Source organism: Oncorhynchus nerka, linkage group LG9b (genome assembly GCF_034236695.1).
Source record: "Oncorhynchus nerka isolate Pitt River linkage group LG9b, Oner_Uvic_2.0, whole genome shotgun sequence".
Taxonomy (NCBI): Eukaryota; Metazoa; Chordata; class Actinopteri; order Salmoniformes; family Salmonidae; genus Oncorhynchus; species Oncorhynchus nerka.
In genome coordinates this window covers 18,392,449-18,409,915 of record NC_088424.1, presented here as the reverse complement: position 1 = coordinate 18,409,915, position 17,467 = coordinate 18,392,449, and the positions used below count along the sequence as shown (strand labels likewise).

At 41.8% G+C, this 17,467-nt stretch overlaps 1 protein-coding gene across 3 annotated transcripts in view; it reads right to left on the bottom strand.

Annotated features, from left to right (window-relative positions):
* Nucleotides 1-14,857, bottom strand: part of LOC115114367 (solute carrier organic anion transporter family member 5A1-like) — a 35,779-nt gene extending 20,922 nt beyond the window's left edge. The window contains exons 1-2 of one of the 3 annotated variants that reach the window (XM_029642545.2): nucleotides 14,760-14,857; nucleotides 12,788-14,196 (exon numbers count right to left, since the gene is read on the bottom strand). In XM_029642545.2, the coding sequence (XP_029498405.1) occupies nucleotides 12,788-13,775 (988 nt within the window). In that variant the 5' untranslated portion in view covers nucleotides 13,776-14,196; nucleotides 14,760-14,857. Of the gene's footprint in view, nucleotides 1-12,787; nucleotides 14,197-14,622 lie in introns of all 3 variants that reach the window. The other 2 variants (XM_029642546.2, XM_029642544.2) reach the window with 2 other exon arrangements.
* Between the last annotated feature and the right edge of the window lie 2,610 nt (nucleotides 14,858-17,467).

The following is a 17,467-nucleotide window of genomic DNA, read 5'->3' as shown; positions in this document are numbered from 1 at the left end:
TTTATAAACCTTTATTTGCTGTATAATTTGGAACTATTGGCACTAAGGCCAAATCAAAAGAAACGCAAAGGAGCGTGTGTACACACTGGAATTAGAATGCACGGTAGTGAATGGCAAAAAACAGATGGGCTGCGAGCGTCATGCCTGTAAAGTGAGCGGATAAACTGCCAGAAAATAGACTGTTTGTGCATTGTTTTGTATAGTTAAAAGGGTCGATTTAGTGTTGATAAGTTTAGCTGCCAGTGCCAATAATACATACAGTATTTGAAAACAATAACTTTGTCCCTACCGTTGTTGATTTCGAGCACAGGCATATAGCCAAGGCAGCTGGGAAACTCGAGGAACTCCATTCAAGAGAGAATACTGTTACGTATACTGAACAAGAATATAAACGCAACATGGAACAATTTAAAAGATTTTACTGAGTTATAGTTCATATAAGGAAATCAGTCAATTTAAATAATTTCATTAGGCCCTAATCTATGGATTTCGCATGACTGGGCAGGGGCGCAGCCATGGGTGGGCCTGGGAGGCCATAGGCCCACCCACTGGGGAGCCTGGCCCTGCCAATCAGAATGAGTTATTCCCCACAAAAGAGCTTTATTACGACAGAAATACTCCCAGTGGTCTTCGGTTGGAGGCGGCTTATGGTAGAGAAATGAACATTCAAATATCCGGCAACAGCTCTGGTGGACATTCCTGTAGTCAGCATGCCAATTGCATGCTCCCTCAAAACTTGAGACATTTGTGGCATTGTGTTGCATGACAAAACCACACATTTTAGTGGCCTTTTATTGTCCCCAACACAAGGTCTGTGTAACGACCATGCTGTTTAATTAGCTTATTGATATGCCACACCTGCCAGGTGGATGGACTTTCTTGGCAAATGAGAAATGCTCACTAACAGGAATGTAAACAAATGTGTGCACAACATTTTAGAGAAATACACTTTTTGTGATTATGGCACATTTCTAGGATCTTTTATTTCAGCTCATGAATCATAGGACCAACACTTTACAAGTTGCATTAATATTTTTGCTCAGCATAGAAATAACGAGACTAGCTGAATTCTTTATAAACTGCTCGGGTGTATTAGCTACAACTCGCCTCACACTCATAACAGAAAACAGGTACGGTGGCTCCCATAGGACATATAAGGTGAGTCAAAAGAAACACAAAACAATAATTCACAAGGGCTACATTGCTAACATCATGACAATATAAATTGGCATACGCTACGCAGTGTATGTGAATTGATGCTCTCTAATCTTGTGCGCACATTTTAACGGCGTCTTTTCCGTGTGGTTTGGCATGCAAAAGACAAATTGTTGTACAATATTAAGTTTATCTATAGATTATTGGGTTCATATGTCCTGCCTTGGTATAGACCCCGAGATTAAATAGGCAATGATGTTACGATCCTATCGCACAGCAATACTGTAGCCTACCCATATTTTACTTAAGCTACCTTTCTAATCTTTAGCAGTAATTTGTGCTTTATCTGGAAAAGGATTGTGTCCGTTTCTGAAAGACAAAACAATGGCAAATTGTCGTGGACCTGTAAGCAGAACGTTTGTTGAATTCAATTTTCTGCGTCAACTTTTCCCCCAAACGACAGTGCCTACAGAAAGTATGTACACCCCTTGACTTTTTCCATATTTTGTTGTGTTATAGCTTGAATATCAAATTGATTTTTTGGGGGTCAATGACATACACAATACCTCATAATGTCAAAGCGGAGTTATGTTTATTTACAAATTCTTACAAATGAAAAGCTGAAATGTCTTGAGTCAATAAGTATTTAACCCTTTGGTTATGGTAAGCATAAATACATTCAGGAGTAAAAATGTGCTTAAGAAGTTAAATAATAAGTTGCATGGACTCATTCTGTGTGCAATAATAGTGTTTAACGTGATTTTTGAATGATTACCTCATCTCTGTACCCCACACGTACAATTATCTGTAAGGACCCTCAGTCGAGCAGTGAATTTCAAACACCAAAGACCAGGGAGGTTTTCCAATGCCTCACAAAGAATGGCAATTATTTTTAAATTTAAAAAAGCAAACACTGAATATCCCTTTGAGCATGGTGAAGTAATTAGTTACACTTTGGATTGTGTATAAATATACCCAGTGACTACAAAGATACAGGCGTCCTTCCTAACTCAGTTGCCGGAGAGGAAGGAAACAGCTCAGGGATTTCACCATGATTTTAACAGCTGTGATAGGAGAAAACTGAGGAAGGGTCAACAATATTAACAGTGAAAAGAAGGAAGAAATGCACATTATGTCCTGAATACAAAGCGTTGTGTTGTATTGGATCTGCGCCAAACATATTACTGAGTATCACTCTCCATATTTTCAGGCATAGTGGTGGTTGCATCATGTTATGGGTACGCTTGTAATGGGTGAGGACTGGGGAGTTTTTCAGGATAAAAAAGAAACTGTATGGAGCTAAGCATAAGCAAAATCTGTTTCAGTCTGCTTTCCACCAGACACTGAAAAATGAATTCACCAAATCTACACCGGAATTGCTTACCAAGAATACAGTGAATGCTACGGATTGCCCGAGTTACAGTTTTGACTTAAATCTAATTGAAAATATATGTCAAGACCTGAAAATGTTTGTCTAGCAATGATCAACAACCAATTTGACAAAGTTTGAAGAATTTTGAAAATAATAAAATGGACAAATGTTGCACAATCCTGGTGTGGAAAGCTCGTTGAGATTTACCCAGAAAGACTCAGCTGTAATAGCTAAAGGTGCTTCTACAAAGTATTGACTCAAGGGTGTGAATACTTATGTAAATTAGATAATTTCATTTTCAATACACTTCAAAAACCATGTTATCACTTTGTAATTATTGGATATTGTGTGTAAATTATATACATTTTAATCCATTTTGAATTCAGGCATTAACAAAATGTGGAATAATTCAAGGAGTATGAATACTTTCTGAAAGCACTAAATATGGTTGGGCAGGCAACCATAAAAAATGCAATAACAGTACTTACACTTTTATTTCTCGGGTGTTTTTTGTTTTTTGACTTTTTTCTTTATCTTTTATTACTGCATTGTTGGGCAAAGCAAGCGGGAAAGATATTTCACTGTATATAAACATTTTTACATTTTTGTCACCTTATCCAGAGCAACTTACAGTTAGTGCATTCATCTTAAGATAGCTAGGTTGGACAACCACATATCACAAGCATAGAAAGTAAGGGGGAGGTAGTCAAATGCAAGTGCTGGTTCATGGGTCGAGGTGAGGAGGATGATTTAAAATACTGTTTGAAGAGGTAGGGTTACAGATGTTTTCAGAAGATGGGCAGGGACCCTGCTGTCCTAGCTTCAGGGAGAAGCTGGTTCCACCATTGGGGTGTTAGGACAGAGAAGAGCTTGGACTGGGCTGAGGGGGCGCTGCCCTCCCTTACGGGTGGGAGGGCCAAGAATCCTGAGGTGGAGTACTCAGTTTGGGGTGTATGGTTTGAGCATAGCATGATGTTAGGGAGGGGCAGTCTCTTAATGTACTTGGGTTCGTGCAAACTTAACTTCATACATACAGTTAATGTCGGAAGTTTACATACACTTAGGTTTGAGACATTATAACCCGTTTTTCAACAACTCCACACATCTCTTGTTAACAAACTATAGTTTTGGCAAGTCGGCTAGGACATCTACTTTGTGCATGACACAGGGAATTTGTCAAAATTGTTTACAGACAGATATTTCACTTATATAATTTATTTCACTGTATCGCAATTCCAGTGGGACCTCAGAATTTTTTTTGTAGACCTCCACAAGTCTGGTTCATCCTTGGGAGCAATTTCCAAATGCCTGAAGGTACCACGTTCATCTGTACAAATAATAGTACGCAAGTATAAACACCATGGGACCATGCAGCAGTCATACCGCTCAGGAAGGAGATGCGTTCTGTCTCCTAGAGATGAATGTACTTTTGGTGCGAAAAGTGCAAATCAATCCCAGAACAACAGCAAAGGACTTGTGAAGATGCTGGAGGAAACAGGTACAAAAGTGTCTATATCCACAGTAAAACGAGTCCTATAAATCGACATAACTTGAAAGGCCGCTCAGCAAGAAACCGGCATAAAAAAAGCCAGACTACGGTTTGCAACTGCACATGGGGACAAAGATTGTACTTTTTGGAGAAATGTCCTCTGGTCTGATGAAACAAAAATAGAACTGTTTGGCCATAATGACCATCGTTATGTTTGGAGAAAAAAGGGGAATGCTTGCAAGCCGAAGAACACCATCCCAACCATGAAGCATGGGGGTGGCAGCATCATGTTGTGGGGGGGCTTTTCTACAGGAGGGACTGGTGCACTTCACAAAATAGATGGCATCATGAGGGTGGAAAAATGTGGATATATTGAAACAACATCTCAAGAAAACAATCAGGAAGTTAAAGCTTGGTCGCAAATGGGTCTTCCAAATGGACAAAAAAACAAGCATATTTCCAAAGTTGTGGCAAAATGGCTTAAGGACAACAAAGTCAAGGTATTGGAGTGGCCAACACAAAGCCATGACTTCAATCCTATAGAAAATTTGTGGGCAGAACTGAAAAAGCGTGGCGGGCAAGGAGGCCTACAAACCTGACTCAGTTACACCAGCTCTGTCAGGAGGAATGGGCCAAAATTCACCCAACTTATTGTGGGAAGCTTGTGGAAGGCTACCCTACATGTTTGACCCAAGTTAAACAATTTAAAGGCAATGCTACCAAATACTAATTGAGTGTATGTAAACTTCTGACCCACTGGGAATGTGATGAAAGAAATAAAAGCTGAAATAAATCATTCTGACATTTCATATTCTTAAAATAAAGTGGTGATCCTAACTGACCTAAAACAAGGGAATTTTTACTAGGATTAAATATCAGGAATTGTGAAAAACTGAGTTTAAATGTATTTGGCTAAGGTGTATGTAAACTTCCGACTTCAACTGTAAATCCTACTTCAAAGTAAAAGATCCGCTATTAAATTTGACTGTATACAGGTATAATAAACCACACTGCCTATGATATTGCAAAACTTGAAATACATATAGCCTATCTATTTACTAGGCAACTAGGTCCAATTAAATTAGAGATGCGCATGATCATTTGTTGTATGTTTTCCTTTGGGAATATGAACCCATTACGGACAGAAAAGGAATATATTCTGTTATGAAAATTAAATAAATAGGTAAAAGACTGTCTAATTATAAGATTAATTACAAGATTTAGATTTTAAAAAATAAAATCTAAAACAAGAATGGTTGCTTTCTTGTTCATTTGTTTTCCCATTTTTAGTTAATAAGCTTTTAAAAATATTCCCCATTTGCACAAAATACTTACTTGCAGAATGCAATTAAATATTTTAACCACCAAGTCACACAAAGTCTGCGGGGAGGGGAGTACATTCTCACATTAAGTCATTTTTAATAACATTTTGTGTGTGAAAACTGGCGCATTCACATTTTAGGGTATATTTTGTGCATATGCAGTTTATAAATGAGGCCCCAGGACCCTGGTCAAAAGTAGTGCACTATGTAGGGAATAGGGTGCCATTTGGGAAACAGCCCATCATCATTGTCTGGCTCTTTGTGGAAATGCAGTCCTCATAAATTGTTGAATGAATTGAATGTGAAATGCTCCTGTTGGTTTCTACATGATGCAATTGCCCTGTAATAAAAACAGGGTGACGTAAGCATTGAGGTAGAAAAATAATTTTTTAAGTTTCTCTTTGGAGGCACAAATGCTTTGTGCGTGTGTGTGACTGTGGAGCAATAAAGTTGACAAGTGACCCCGTTCCCCAACTGCTCTTCTGTCAGTCACCCTAGACCAAGGCAGATTCAGAGACATGTACAGGTTTTGAACTGGTTGTCCTGTACGGACAGCGTGGTTCATTTGAATGGGGAACAAAGTGGTGAACTACCCATTCAGTCAGAGTCCATTATTATCATTAATACATTGCTTAATTACATACAGTATATTCTTAGGGAGCTGTTCTGTGTCTCTACAGCCCTGAATACATGAGCTCAGATGGGTGAAATGAGGTGTTTTACTGTCAGTGTCCGTGTCCTGTACTCATAAAGGAGATTGATGCAAGCGTAACGGGCCGGCTGTTACAGAAAAATTATGCGAGCCTCAGCCTGGCAGCTGGATCAATTGGGACCCTGTGACCTTGCGGGAGGGAGGGAGGGAGACTGGCGGCACAGGGTCAGGCACAATGAAATGTGGGATGACTGCATCGTCATGGCAACCTGCTGACACTGCACTGTCATCTTACAACTATCCAACAAATCTGCTTTATTTCCCATAGACAGCCCCCCAGATCACAGCCCCAACTGAAACAGAACTGCCTGTATGACCAAATGTAGAGGACACCAACTGAAGCCAAATATATACATTGCATTCAGAAAGTATTCACACCTATTGACTTCTTCCACATTTTGTTGTGCTACAAATTGGGATTAAAATTGATTTGTCTTATTTTTCTCAACGATTTACACAAAATATTCTGTAATGACAAATTGGATTAAGATTTAAGATTAATGAAAGGATTTCAACCCCCTGAGTCAATACATGTTACAATTGCCTTTGGCAGCCATTATGGCTGTGAGTCTTTCTGGGTAAGTCTCTAAGAGCTTTGCACACCTGGATTGTTCAATATTTGCCCATTATTCTTTTTTAAACTCTCCAAGCTCCATTAAATTGGTTATTAATCATTGCTAGACAGCCATTTTCAAGTCTTGCAATATATTATCAAGCCGATTTAAGTCAAAACTGTAACTCGGCAGCTCAGGAACAGTCAATGTTGTCTTGGTAAACAACTCCAGTGTATATTTGGCCTTGTCCTGCTGAAAGGTGAATTTGTCTCCCCGTGTCTGTTGGAAAGCAGACCAGGTTTTCCTCTCAGATATTGCCTGTGCTCAGCTCTATTCCGCTTATTTTTATCCAACCCCCCAAAAAATGTTTTACTCGCTAGTCCTTGCTGATGACAAGCATATCCATAACATGATGCAGCCACCACCATGCTTGAAAATATGAAGAAAATATGAAGAATGGTACTCAGTGATATGTTGTGTTGTGTTTGCCTCAACAGGGACAAAAGGCAAATTTCTTTGCCACATTTATTGCACTATTACTTTATTGCCTTATTGCAAACAGGATGCATGTTGTGGAATATTTTTTATTGTGTACAGGCTTCTTTTCACTGTCATTTATGTTAGTATTGTGGTGTAACTACAATGTGGTTGATCCATCCTCAGTTTCCTCCTATCTGGCCTCCCAAGCGGGTGCAGTGGTCTAAGGCACTGCACTGGCTAGCCGTGCCACTAGAGATCCTGGTTCGAGTCCAGACTCTGTCGCAGCCGGCCGCGACTGGGAGACCCATGGGGCAGCGCACAATTGGCCCAGGGTCGTTTGGGTTAGGGGAGGGTTTGGCCGGCAGGCATGTCCTTGTCCCATCACACTCTAGCGACTCCTGTGGCGGGCCGGGCGCATGCACGCTGAAGAACACCATCCCAACCGGTCGCCAGGTGTACGGAGTTTCCTCCGACACATTGGCGTGGCTGGCTTCCGGGTTAAGCAGTGTGGCTTGGTTGGGTCGTGTTTCAGAGGATGCATGGCTCTTGACCTTCGCCTCTCCCGAGTCTGTACGGGAGTTGCAGCAATGAGACAAGACTAACTACTAATTGGATACCACATAATTGGGGACAAAAAGGGGTAAAAGTAACAACAAAAAAGCCATTAAACTCCATAGCCAAACTGTTTCAAAATCACCACTGACCTCATGGTGAAATCCCTAAACAGTTTCCTTCCTCCTGGCAACTGAGTTAGAAAGGATGCCTGTATCTTTGTAGTCACTGGGTGTATTTATACATCATCTAAAGCATATGGATCAGTGTCAGAGGAAGGCCCAAAACATTTCCAAAGATTCCAGTCACCCAAGTCATAGACTGTTCTCTCAGCTACTGCACGGCAAGCGGTACTGGAGTGCCAAGTCTAGGTCCGAAAGGCTCCTTAACAGCTTCTACCCCCAAGCCATAAGACTGCTGAACAATTAATCAAATAACCACCCGAACTATTTACATTGACCCCCCCCCCCCTTTGTTTTTACACTGCTGCTACTTGCTGTTTATTATTATCTAAGCAGTTACTTTACAAATTACCTCGTCTAACCTGTCTCCCCGTACATTGACTCGGTACCCTCTGTATACACCCTAATTATTGTTAAGTAATTATATTGTGTTACTGTTTTTAATTACAATTTTTTGAACTCTTTCTTGAACTGCATTGTTGGTTAAGGGCTTGTAAAGTAAGAATTTCACAGTAAGGTGAAATTGTATACCGGTTGTATTCGGTGCATTCCTGTGACAAAAAAAATGATGTATTTGAATTAATAACTTCACCATGCTCAAAGGGATATTCAGTATCTGTATTTTATTTTTATCTCTCTACCAATAGGTGTCCACCTTTGCGAGCCATTGGAAAAAGCTCCCTGGACTTTGTGGATGAATCTGTGTTTGAAATTCACGACTCGACTGCGGGACCTCACAGATAATTGCATGGGTGGGGTAAAGAGATGGGACAATCATTCAAAAATCCTGTTAACCACTATTATTGCACACAGAGTGAGTCTATGCAACTTATTATGTGACTTGTTAAGGAAATCTTCACTCCTGTATGTATTTAGGCTTGCCATAAGAAAGGAGTTGAATCCCTATTGACTAAAGATATTTCAGTTTAAAACATATTTAAAAAAATAAAAAATGTAATGTATAAGGCAAGCAACACTGAAGCATGCACGGGAGCACCAGCTGTTTTTGTACACTGCTGCTTCTCGCTGTTTATTATCTATGCCTGGTCACTTCACGCCTACCACATGTAAAAACCTCAACTAACCTGTACCCCCACACACTGACTCGGTACCGGTACCCCCTGTATATAGCAGGTACCGGTACCCCCTGTATATATTACTTCATCTATGGATCTGTTGGGGCGGTACGCGAATTGGAGTGGGTTTAGAGTGTCCGGGAGGATGCTGTTGATGTGAGCCATGACCAGCCTTTCAAAGCACTTCATGGCTACCGACATGAGTGCTACTGGGCGGTAATCATTTAGGTAGGTTACCTTCACTTCCTTGAACAGAGGGACTATGGTGGTCTGCTTGAAACATGTAGGTATTACAGACTTGGTCAAGGAGAGGTTGAAAATGTAATTGAAGACACTTGACAGTTGGTCGGCGCATGCTTTGAGTACACGTCCTGGTAATCCGTCTGGCCCAGCGGCTTTGTGAATGTTGACCTGTTTAAAAGGTTTTGTTCACATCGGCTACCGAGAGCATTATCACACAGTCATCCCGGAACAGCTGGTGCTCTTGTGCATGCTTCAGTGTTGCTTGCCTCGAAGCGAACATAAAAAGGCATTTAGCTCGTCTGGTAGGCTTGCATCACGGGGCAACTCGCGTCTGAGTTTCCCTTTGTAGTCCGTAATAGTTTTCAAGCCCTGCCACATCCGACGAGCGTCAGAGCCGATGTAGTAGGATTCAATCTTAATCCTGTATTGACGCTTTGCTTGTTTGGTTGTTCGTCTGAGGGCATAGCGGGATTTCTTTGAACCTTTTGTAACTAGGGGGCAGTATTTTCATTTTTTGGATAAAAAACGTTCCCGTTTTAAACAAGATATTTTGTCACGAAAAGATGCTCTACTATGCATATAATTGACAGCGTTGGATAGAAAACACTCTGACGTTTCCAAAACTGCAAAGATATTGTCTGTGAGTTCAACAGAACTGATGTTACAGGCGAAACCCAGATAAAAATCCAATCAGGAAGTGCCGCATTTTTTGAAACCGCCTCATGCCAATGACTCCGAATGTCTGTGAATGAGCTACGAATGAGTTTACGTTTTCTACATTTTCCCCAAGGTGTCTACAGCATTGTGACGTCTTTTTTATGCATTTATGCTGAAGAATAGCCGTAAGGGACCACATTTAGCAAGTGGTCACATGATGGCTCCCGCAGAAAATCTTGCGTAAAGTACTGAGGTAGCCATTTTTCCAATCGCTTCTTATGAGAACCAATTGTCCCGACGGATATATTATCGAATTGTTATGTGAAAAACACCTTGAGGTTTGATTCTAAACAACGTTTGCCATGTTTCTGTCGATATTATGGAGTTAATTTGGAAAAAAGTTTGGCGTTGTAATGACCGCATTTTCCGGCCGATTTCTCAGCCAAACGTGACGAACAAACGGGAGCTATTTCGACCCCAAAAAATAATATTTTTGTAAAAAAGGAACATTTGCTATCTAACTGGGAGTCTCCTGAGTGAAAACATCCAGAGTTCTTCAAAGGTAAATGATTTAATTTGATTGCTTTTCGTGAATTTTCGTGAAAATGTTGCCTGCTGCCAGCAGAGTCTAGCATAGCATTATGCCATGATAAATTTACACAAATGCTTGTCTAGCGTTGGCTGTAAAGCATATTTCGAAAATCTGAGATGACAGTGTGATTAACAAAAGGCTAAGCTGTGTCTCAATGAATAGGAAGATTTTGTAGGAAGATTTATGTCTGCTGCGTTATGCTAATTCGTTTGAGGCTATTATTACGCTCCCGGATCCGGGTTTGATAGTCGCAAGAAGTTAAGCGTCTGGATTAGTCTCCCGCTCCTTGAAAGCGGCAGCTCTAGCCTTTGGCTCGATGCGCATGTTGCCTGTAATTCATGGCTTCTGGTTGGGATGTGTACGTACGGTCATTGTGGGGACGACGTCGTCAATGCACTTATTGATGAAGGCGATGACTGAGGTGGTGTACTCCTCAATGCCATTGGAGGAATCCTGAAACATATTCCAGTCTATGCTAGCAAAACAGTCCTGTAGTGTAGCATCCACATCATCTGACCACTTCCGTATTGAGCGAGTCACTGGTACTTCCAGCTTTAGTCTTTGCTTGTAAGCAGGAATCAGGAGGATAGAGTTATGGTCAGATTAGCCAAATGGAAGGCAGGGGAGAGCATTGTATGCATCTCTGTGTGTGGAGTAAAGGTGGTCTAGGGTTTTTTTCCATCTGGTTGCACATGTGACATGCTGGTAAAAATTTGGTAAAATTTATTTAAGTTTGCCTGCATTAAAGTCCCCGGCCACAGGAACACCGCTTCTGGGTGTGCATTTTCTCCTTTGCTTATGGCCTTATAGAGCTGGTTGAGCATGGTCTTAGTGCCAGCTTTGTTCTGTGGTGGTAAATCGAAGCCTATGAATTATATAGATGAGAACTCTTGGCGGATAGTGTGGTCTACAGTTTATCATAAGGTACTCTACCTCAGGCGAGCAATACCTTGAGACTTCTTTTATATTAGACATCGCGCACCAGCTGTTTTTGACAAATGGACACACACCCCCACCCCTCGTCTTACCAGACGTAGCTTCTCTGTTCTGCCGGTGCATGGAAAATTCCGCCAGCTCTATATTATCCATATCATCATTCAGCCACGTCTCGGTGAAACACAAGATATTACAATTTTTAATGTCCCGTTGGTAGGATAATCTTAAATCGTATGTCATCAATTTTATTTTCCAGTTGGAGTTTACTCGCTCGCCTATGGAGTCCCAAGAAAATAATGATGTTGTATTATGTTGGTCAATCATGGGCACACTCATGACAACCTGACCTAATAAACCTAGTACCAATAAAATCTCACACTGTTTTGAGATTATATACACAGTAGTATGCATAATCTTAGATTAAAAGCTACTGTAAGAACCCTCTTAATATGTAAAAGAACATCTGGTTATCTAGCCTTTTTTGGATTAACTATAGGTTCATTCTCTGGTTTCCAAAGCCTATAAATCCCTCTTCCTGGAACTCAGTGAATAACATACAACGAATAAACATTTGCTCCATTACCTAAGAGTTATGTCCTGTCTTCAGAGTAACTGTCTGTCTGTGGCTCTATCAGACTGAATAGAGACCTGTCAAAGACCATTAGTGTTGTCCACTCTAGTCTACGTCCCAAATGGCACCTTATTCCCTATATAGTGCACTACATTTGACCAGAGTCTGTCCTCCTTCACAGCCTTCGTGTTCCAGCTAGCCAGACAGGAAATGATGGACCAAGTTCTGTCACATCTTGGCCAGTGTGTATCCAGCCAATGTACAGCTGGCACCAAGTGACCGCATGATCAAAGCTGCTCAGTCCTTTGTGAACCGGCCTTCCACGAGAACACCGTTAGACTGGGTCTAGGAGAAGAAAGGGGACTGACTTTGGGCTGTGTCAAAGGCTTTCTTTAGAGGGTTCTAGTCAAAAGAGGTGCACTATATAGGGAACACGGTGCCATTTGGGACACAAACGGGAGCTAATTATTTTGTGGAGTTTATTTTCTCTGAGTGTACTGGAGGCAGGCACCAGGCAGCCACATGGGCGACCACAGAATACAAGCCTGTATCATAACTATTCTTTATTTTCAGTGTTTAGGCCTTAATTAGGTTTACCTTGTTTCAGACCACTGGAGAGAAAATATCTAGGGACAAGGATTGATTGAATAACTGAAGTCAAAGTTTAAGTAGCCAATGTCATAATGTATTGTAAGGCCTTGTGTATAGGCAGAGGCAGGTGGAAAGGCAGTAGGAGACATTCTATCTGAACCCAAACAGTAGACCTAGTCAGTAAATCTGGCACAGAGGAGGCTAGCAGAGTTGCCTTCCTCCTTTATCTCCTAGTTTATTTCCTGTGCGTTGTGTAGTCTTTCGGACCTTTCACACCCCATCTCACACACACTCACGTCTTACCTAGATAAAGAGAGGCATTCTCCTTCTTGACGTTGTCGTCCAGGTAGGTGGGTCCCAGGGTGTAGATGGGCGTCGACCCCATGCCTACCAGTATCTGTGCAATGATGAACAGGGCCACGTACAGGTTGTGCTCATTACCCTCCTGGTCTCTGGGACAAGACACATCCAGGAAGTCCTTGCCACTACCGTTGTTGTTCATACACAGGCCCTCGTTGCCCCGGGACGAGTTCACCTCCAGGATTTGGTACGGAGGGGAGATGAAGTGAGGCAAGGAGAAGAGTGCTGCTCCGACGGCTATGAACACCGCACCCACGGCCAACCACCTGGGCCTCTGCCCTCGGCCTCCGAAGTAACTGATGAAGACCACCACCAGCAGACTGCCTATGTCAAAGCAGCTGACGAGCAGGCCGGACTCAGAGCTCCGGAGGCTGTACCTCTTCTCTATGGTGGTGATGACACTGCTAAGGTAGCCAGACACCATCAGTGACTGGATGAATGTCAGGTAGCACATGCAAAATAAAAAACAGCGAGAGTCTTCGAGAATTGCATTAATGTATTTCCTAGTGGGTAAACGCATCAGGGGTAACCTCGAGGTGAGGAAGCCTTGCCTCGTTGGGTTTTTACTCCTGGGCTTGCTCACCTGTGTCTCTGTGTTAAATGAACTACTCATCCCCACCACACTAGAACTGGAAGGGGAATAGTTAACATTAGTCCTAGTGGAGGATTCAGGTAGAGGTTGGTTCAGGTTGATCCTCTGTGGGAGTTGGATTAATTCATCGCACTTTTCCTCCGTTATTGACACCTGCTGCTGCATAGACTTGGCCAACAAGGACTTGCTTTGCTGGCCTGAGTCATTCAGAGCAGGTAAACTTTTGGATTTGAAGTTAGTGCTAGCAGGGTCCTCCTCATACTGACTCAATAACTCATCATCCGCTTGAAGTGGTTCTGACAGGTCATTCTCTGTCTCCTTGTGGTCATCAGATGCCATTGTGTTTTGTTGATGAGCTGGCTGAATTCACAAGAGTAAGTTTAAAAGTCCAGTCACTGCATTCAATAGCTGACACCACTTACACTATAATATACACACTTCATCCAGTAAAAAACAGCTTCGGGCTGCAAGCCAGGCCCTATAAAAGTGAGAGAATAAGGGATAATGGCTTCTGCGTTGGCTTATCTTTGCACTGCCTCTATGTTTATCTCGCGAACCCTTGTGCTCTGCCAGCATCTGATTCTGGAGCTCGAGGCCTCTGGTGTCGTAGATTGTCTGCCATGCCTTTAGCCGCTGCAGATGCTCACCATCACTAGCGTTAACTGAGTCGGTAGAGGATGTTGGTGTTTTGAGTCAAACAGAAAGAAAACGGTATTGGGTCGATGACACGGCAGAGTTGACATGGTCCCCCTGGAATCCCCTTTACAAAAAGAAGAAAGTAATACATTTCAGACATATTGAGTGTTTTCACCTCCCCAGTATCACCTAAAGGTTAGCTGTCATTGTCGTAACATAATCTGTATGTTTTGAGTAGCTAGGCAGATAATTGTTAACGTTAGACATGAAAACGAACAAATGAAACCAGTATTGACATTCAACAACAAAAAAAACTGACATGCTACTAAAACACCGTTGAATGGCCATCTAGCATGTACCGACGTCGACCAGTTTTCATTACAGCCCCTACATAAAAAAATAGGCATAAATAAGTAGCTAGCTAACGTTATCTACAGTCGCCTAGTAAACACTGCGGCTAGCTCTGGCGAGCGGCTGCTGCTGGTCTGCTGGTGGCAGGCTTGTAGCTAGCTAATAATAGCTGTTAATTAAAATACAATCGCTAACAAACCTGACGATTTTAAGTAATAGCAGGGCCCTTGATTCTTCATTTAAAGGTCCAATTTAAAACCCATTTGACGGCCGTTATCAAATTGCACTGGACAAAGATCTCGTCATCCCTGTCTTTAGCTTTACATTCTGACTCACTGAAGAGAATGAAGTTGTTTACCACGACCCGGGTAGTATTAGCCTCTGTAGCTTCCGAGGCCCCTCACTGGTTCGATTTTACTGGGGCGGAAGTGTCGTGTGGCCATATTAAATATTTTTATAACTCATTGTTCTATCTGTGGCCATATGAAGTGATGCTAATGCTTGGGGGTGAAGTTGCCCCTAAAAACAGATCTAGAATCAGCTTATTGTACAAAGCCCAGTACTTGACCATGCATCTGTTAATGGTCAATGGCGACTTGTGATCAGTTGCCAGTCGCAGTTTGCTTCTGCGTCTGGCAAATGCAATGCCTGTTATCTTAAGTTCAATCATGCGTGTCTATGACTTCGTTGCATTCGGAAAAATTATACTTCACTTCATACTATTTAAAAAAAAAATACTGATATAGTCGCATTTTTTCAGCTTTATTGGATGGTATGTATTTTCTGTGTGTTCTGTAAAATAAAATGTTATCTGCTGGACAATTATGCCCTCTGCTGATAAGGGGAAGAACACAGGATGGCCCAACCAGGTGATGTACATACAGTGCCTTCAGAATGTATTCATACCCCTTGAATTATTCCTCATTTTGTTGTTACAGCCTGAATTCAAAATGGATTAAATAGATTTTATTCCTCTCACCCATCTACACACAGTAGCCCATAATGACAAAGTGAAAAATGTTTTTAGACATTTTTCCAAATGTATTAGTAATTACAGTACGTCAAGTTTGGACACCTACTCGTCACAGGGTTTATCATTATTTTGACTATTTCATAGTAAAATGACAAGCATACACTAAACACGACGTAGCCACCACCATGTTTGAAAATATGAAGAGTGGTACTCAGTGATAGGTTGTTGGATTTGTCGCAAACATAACACATTGTATTCAGACATTCAAGTGCATTTCGTTGCCAAATGTTTTGCAGTTTGACCATGCAGCTGTTCATGGTCTGCCGGTGGCCTTATTGCAAACATGATGCACGTTTTGGAATAGTTTTGTTCTGTACAGGCTTCCTTTTCACTGTCATTTAGGTTAGTATTGTGATGTAACTACAATGTTGTTGATCCATCCTCAGTTTTGTCCTATCACAGCCATTAAATTCTGTTTTTAAAGTCACCATTGGCTTCATGGTGAAATCCGTGAGCGGTTTCCTTCCTCTTCAGTAAATGAGTTAGGAAGGACGCCTCTATCTTTGTAGTGACTGGATGTATTGATACACCATCCAAAGTGTAATTAATAACTTGCTCCACCATGCTCAAAGGAATATTCAATGTCTGCTTTTTTGTTGTTGTAATTTAAAAATATATATACCAATAGGTAGAAAATATCCCTGGCCTTTGTGGTTGAAATTCACTGCTCGACTGAGGGACCTGACAGATAACTACAGTGGGGCAAAAAAGTATTTAGTCAGCCACCAATTGTGCAAGTTCTCCCACTTAAAAAGATGAGAGAGGCCTGTAATTGTCATAGGTACACTTCAACTATGAGACAAAATGAGAAAATAAAATCCAGAAAATCACATTGTAGGATTTTTAATGAATTTATTTGCAAATAATGCTGGAAAACATTTGGTCAATAACAAAAGTTTATCTCAATACTTTGTTATATACCCTTTGTTGGCAATGACAGAGGTCAAACGTTTTCTGTAAGTCTTCACAAGGTTTTCACACACTGTTGCTGGTATTTTGGCCCATTCCTCCATGCAGATCTCCTCTAGAGCAGTGATGTTTTGGGGCTGTTGCTGGGCAACACAGACTTTCAATTCCCCCCAATTATTGTCTATGGGGTTGAGATCTGGAGACTGGCTAGGCCACTCCAGGACCTTGAAATGCTTCTTACGAAGCCACTCCTTCGTTACCCGGGCGGTGTGTTTGGCATCATTGTCATGCTGAAAGACCCAGCCACGTTTCATCTTCAATGCCCTTGCTGATGGAAGGAGGTTTTCACTCAAAATCTCACAATACATGGCTCCATTCATTCTTTCCTTTACACGGATCAGTCGTCCTGGTCCCTTTGCAGAACAACAGCCCCAAAGCATGATTCTTCCACCCCCATGCTTCACAATAGGTATGGTGTTCTTTGGATGCAACTCAGCATTCTTTGTCCTCCAAACACGACGAGTTGAGTTTTTACCAAAAAGTTATCTTTTGGTTTCATCTGACCATATGACATTCTCCCAATCTTCTTCTGGATCATCCAAATGCTCTCTAGCAAACTTCAGACAGGCCTGGACATGTACTGGCTTAAGCAGGGGGACACGTCTGGCATTGCAGGATTTGAGTCCTTGACGGCGTAGTGTGTTACTGATGGTAGGCTTTGTTACTCTGGTCCCAGCTCTCTGCAGGTCATTCACTACGTCCCCCCGTGTGGTTCTGGGATTTTTGCTCACCGTTCTTGTGATCATTTTGACCCCACGGGGTGAGATCTTGCGTGGAGCCCCAGATCGATTGAGATTATCAGTGGTCTTGTATGCCTTCCATTTCCTAATAATTGCTCCCACAGTTGACTTCTTCAAACCAAGCTGCTTACCTATTGCAGATTCAGTCTCCCCAGCCTGGTGCAGGTCTACAATTTTGTTTCTGGTGTCCTTTGACAGCTCTTTGGTCTTGGCCATAGTGGAGTTTGGAGTGTGACTGTTTGAGGTTGTGGACAGGTGTCTTTTATACTGATAACAAGTTCAAACAGGTGCCATTAATACAG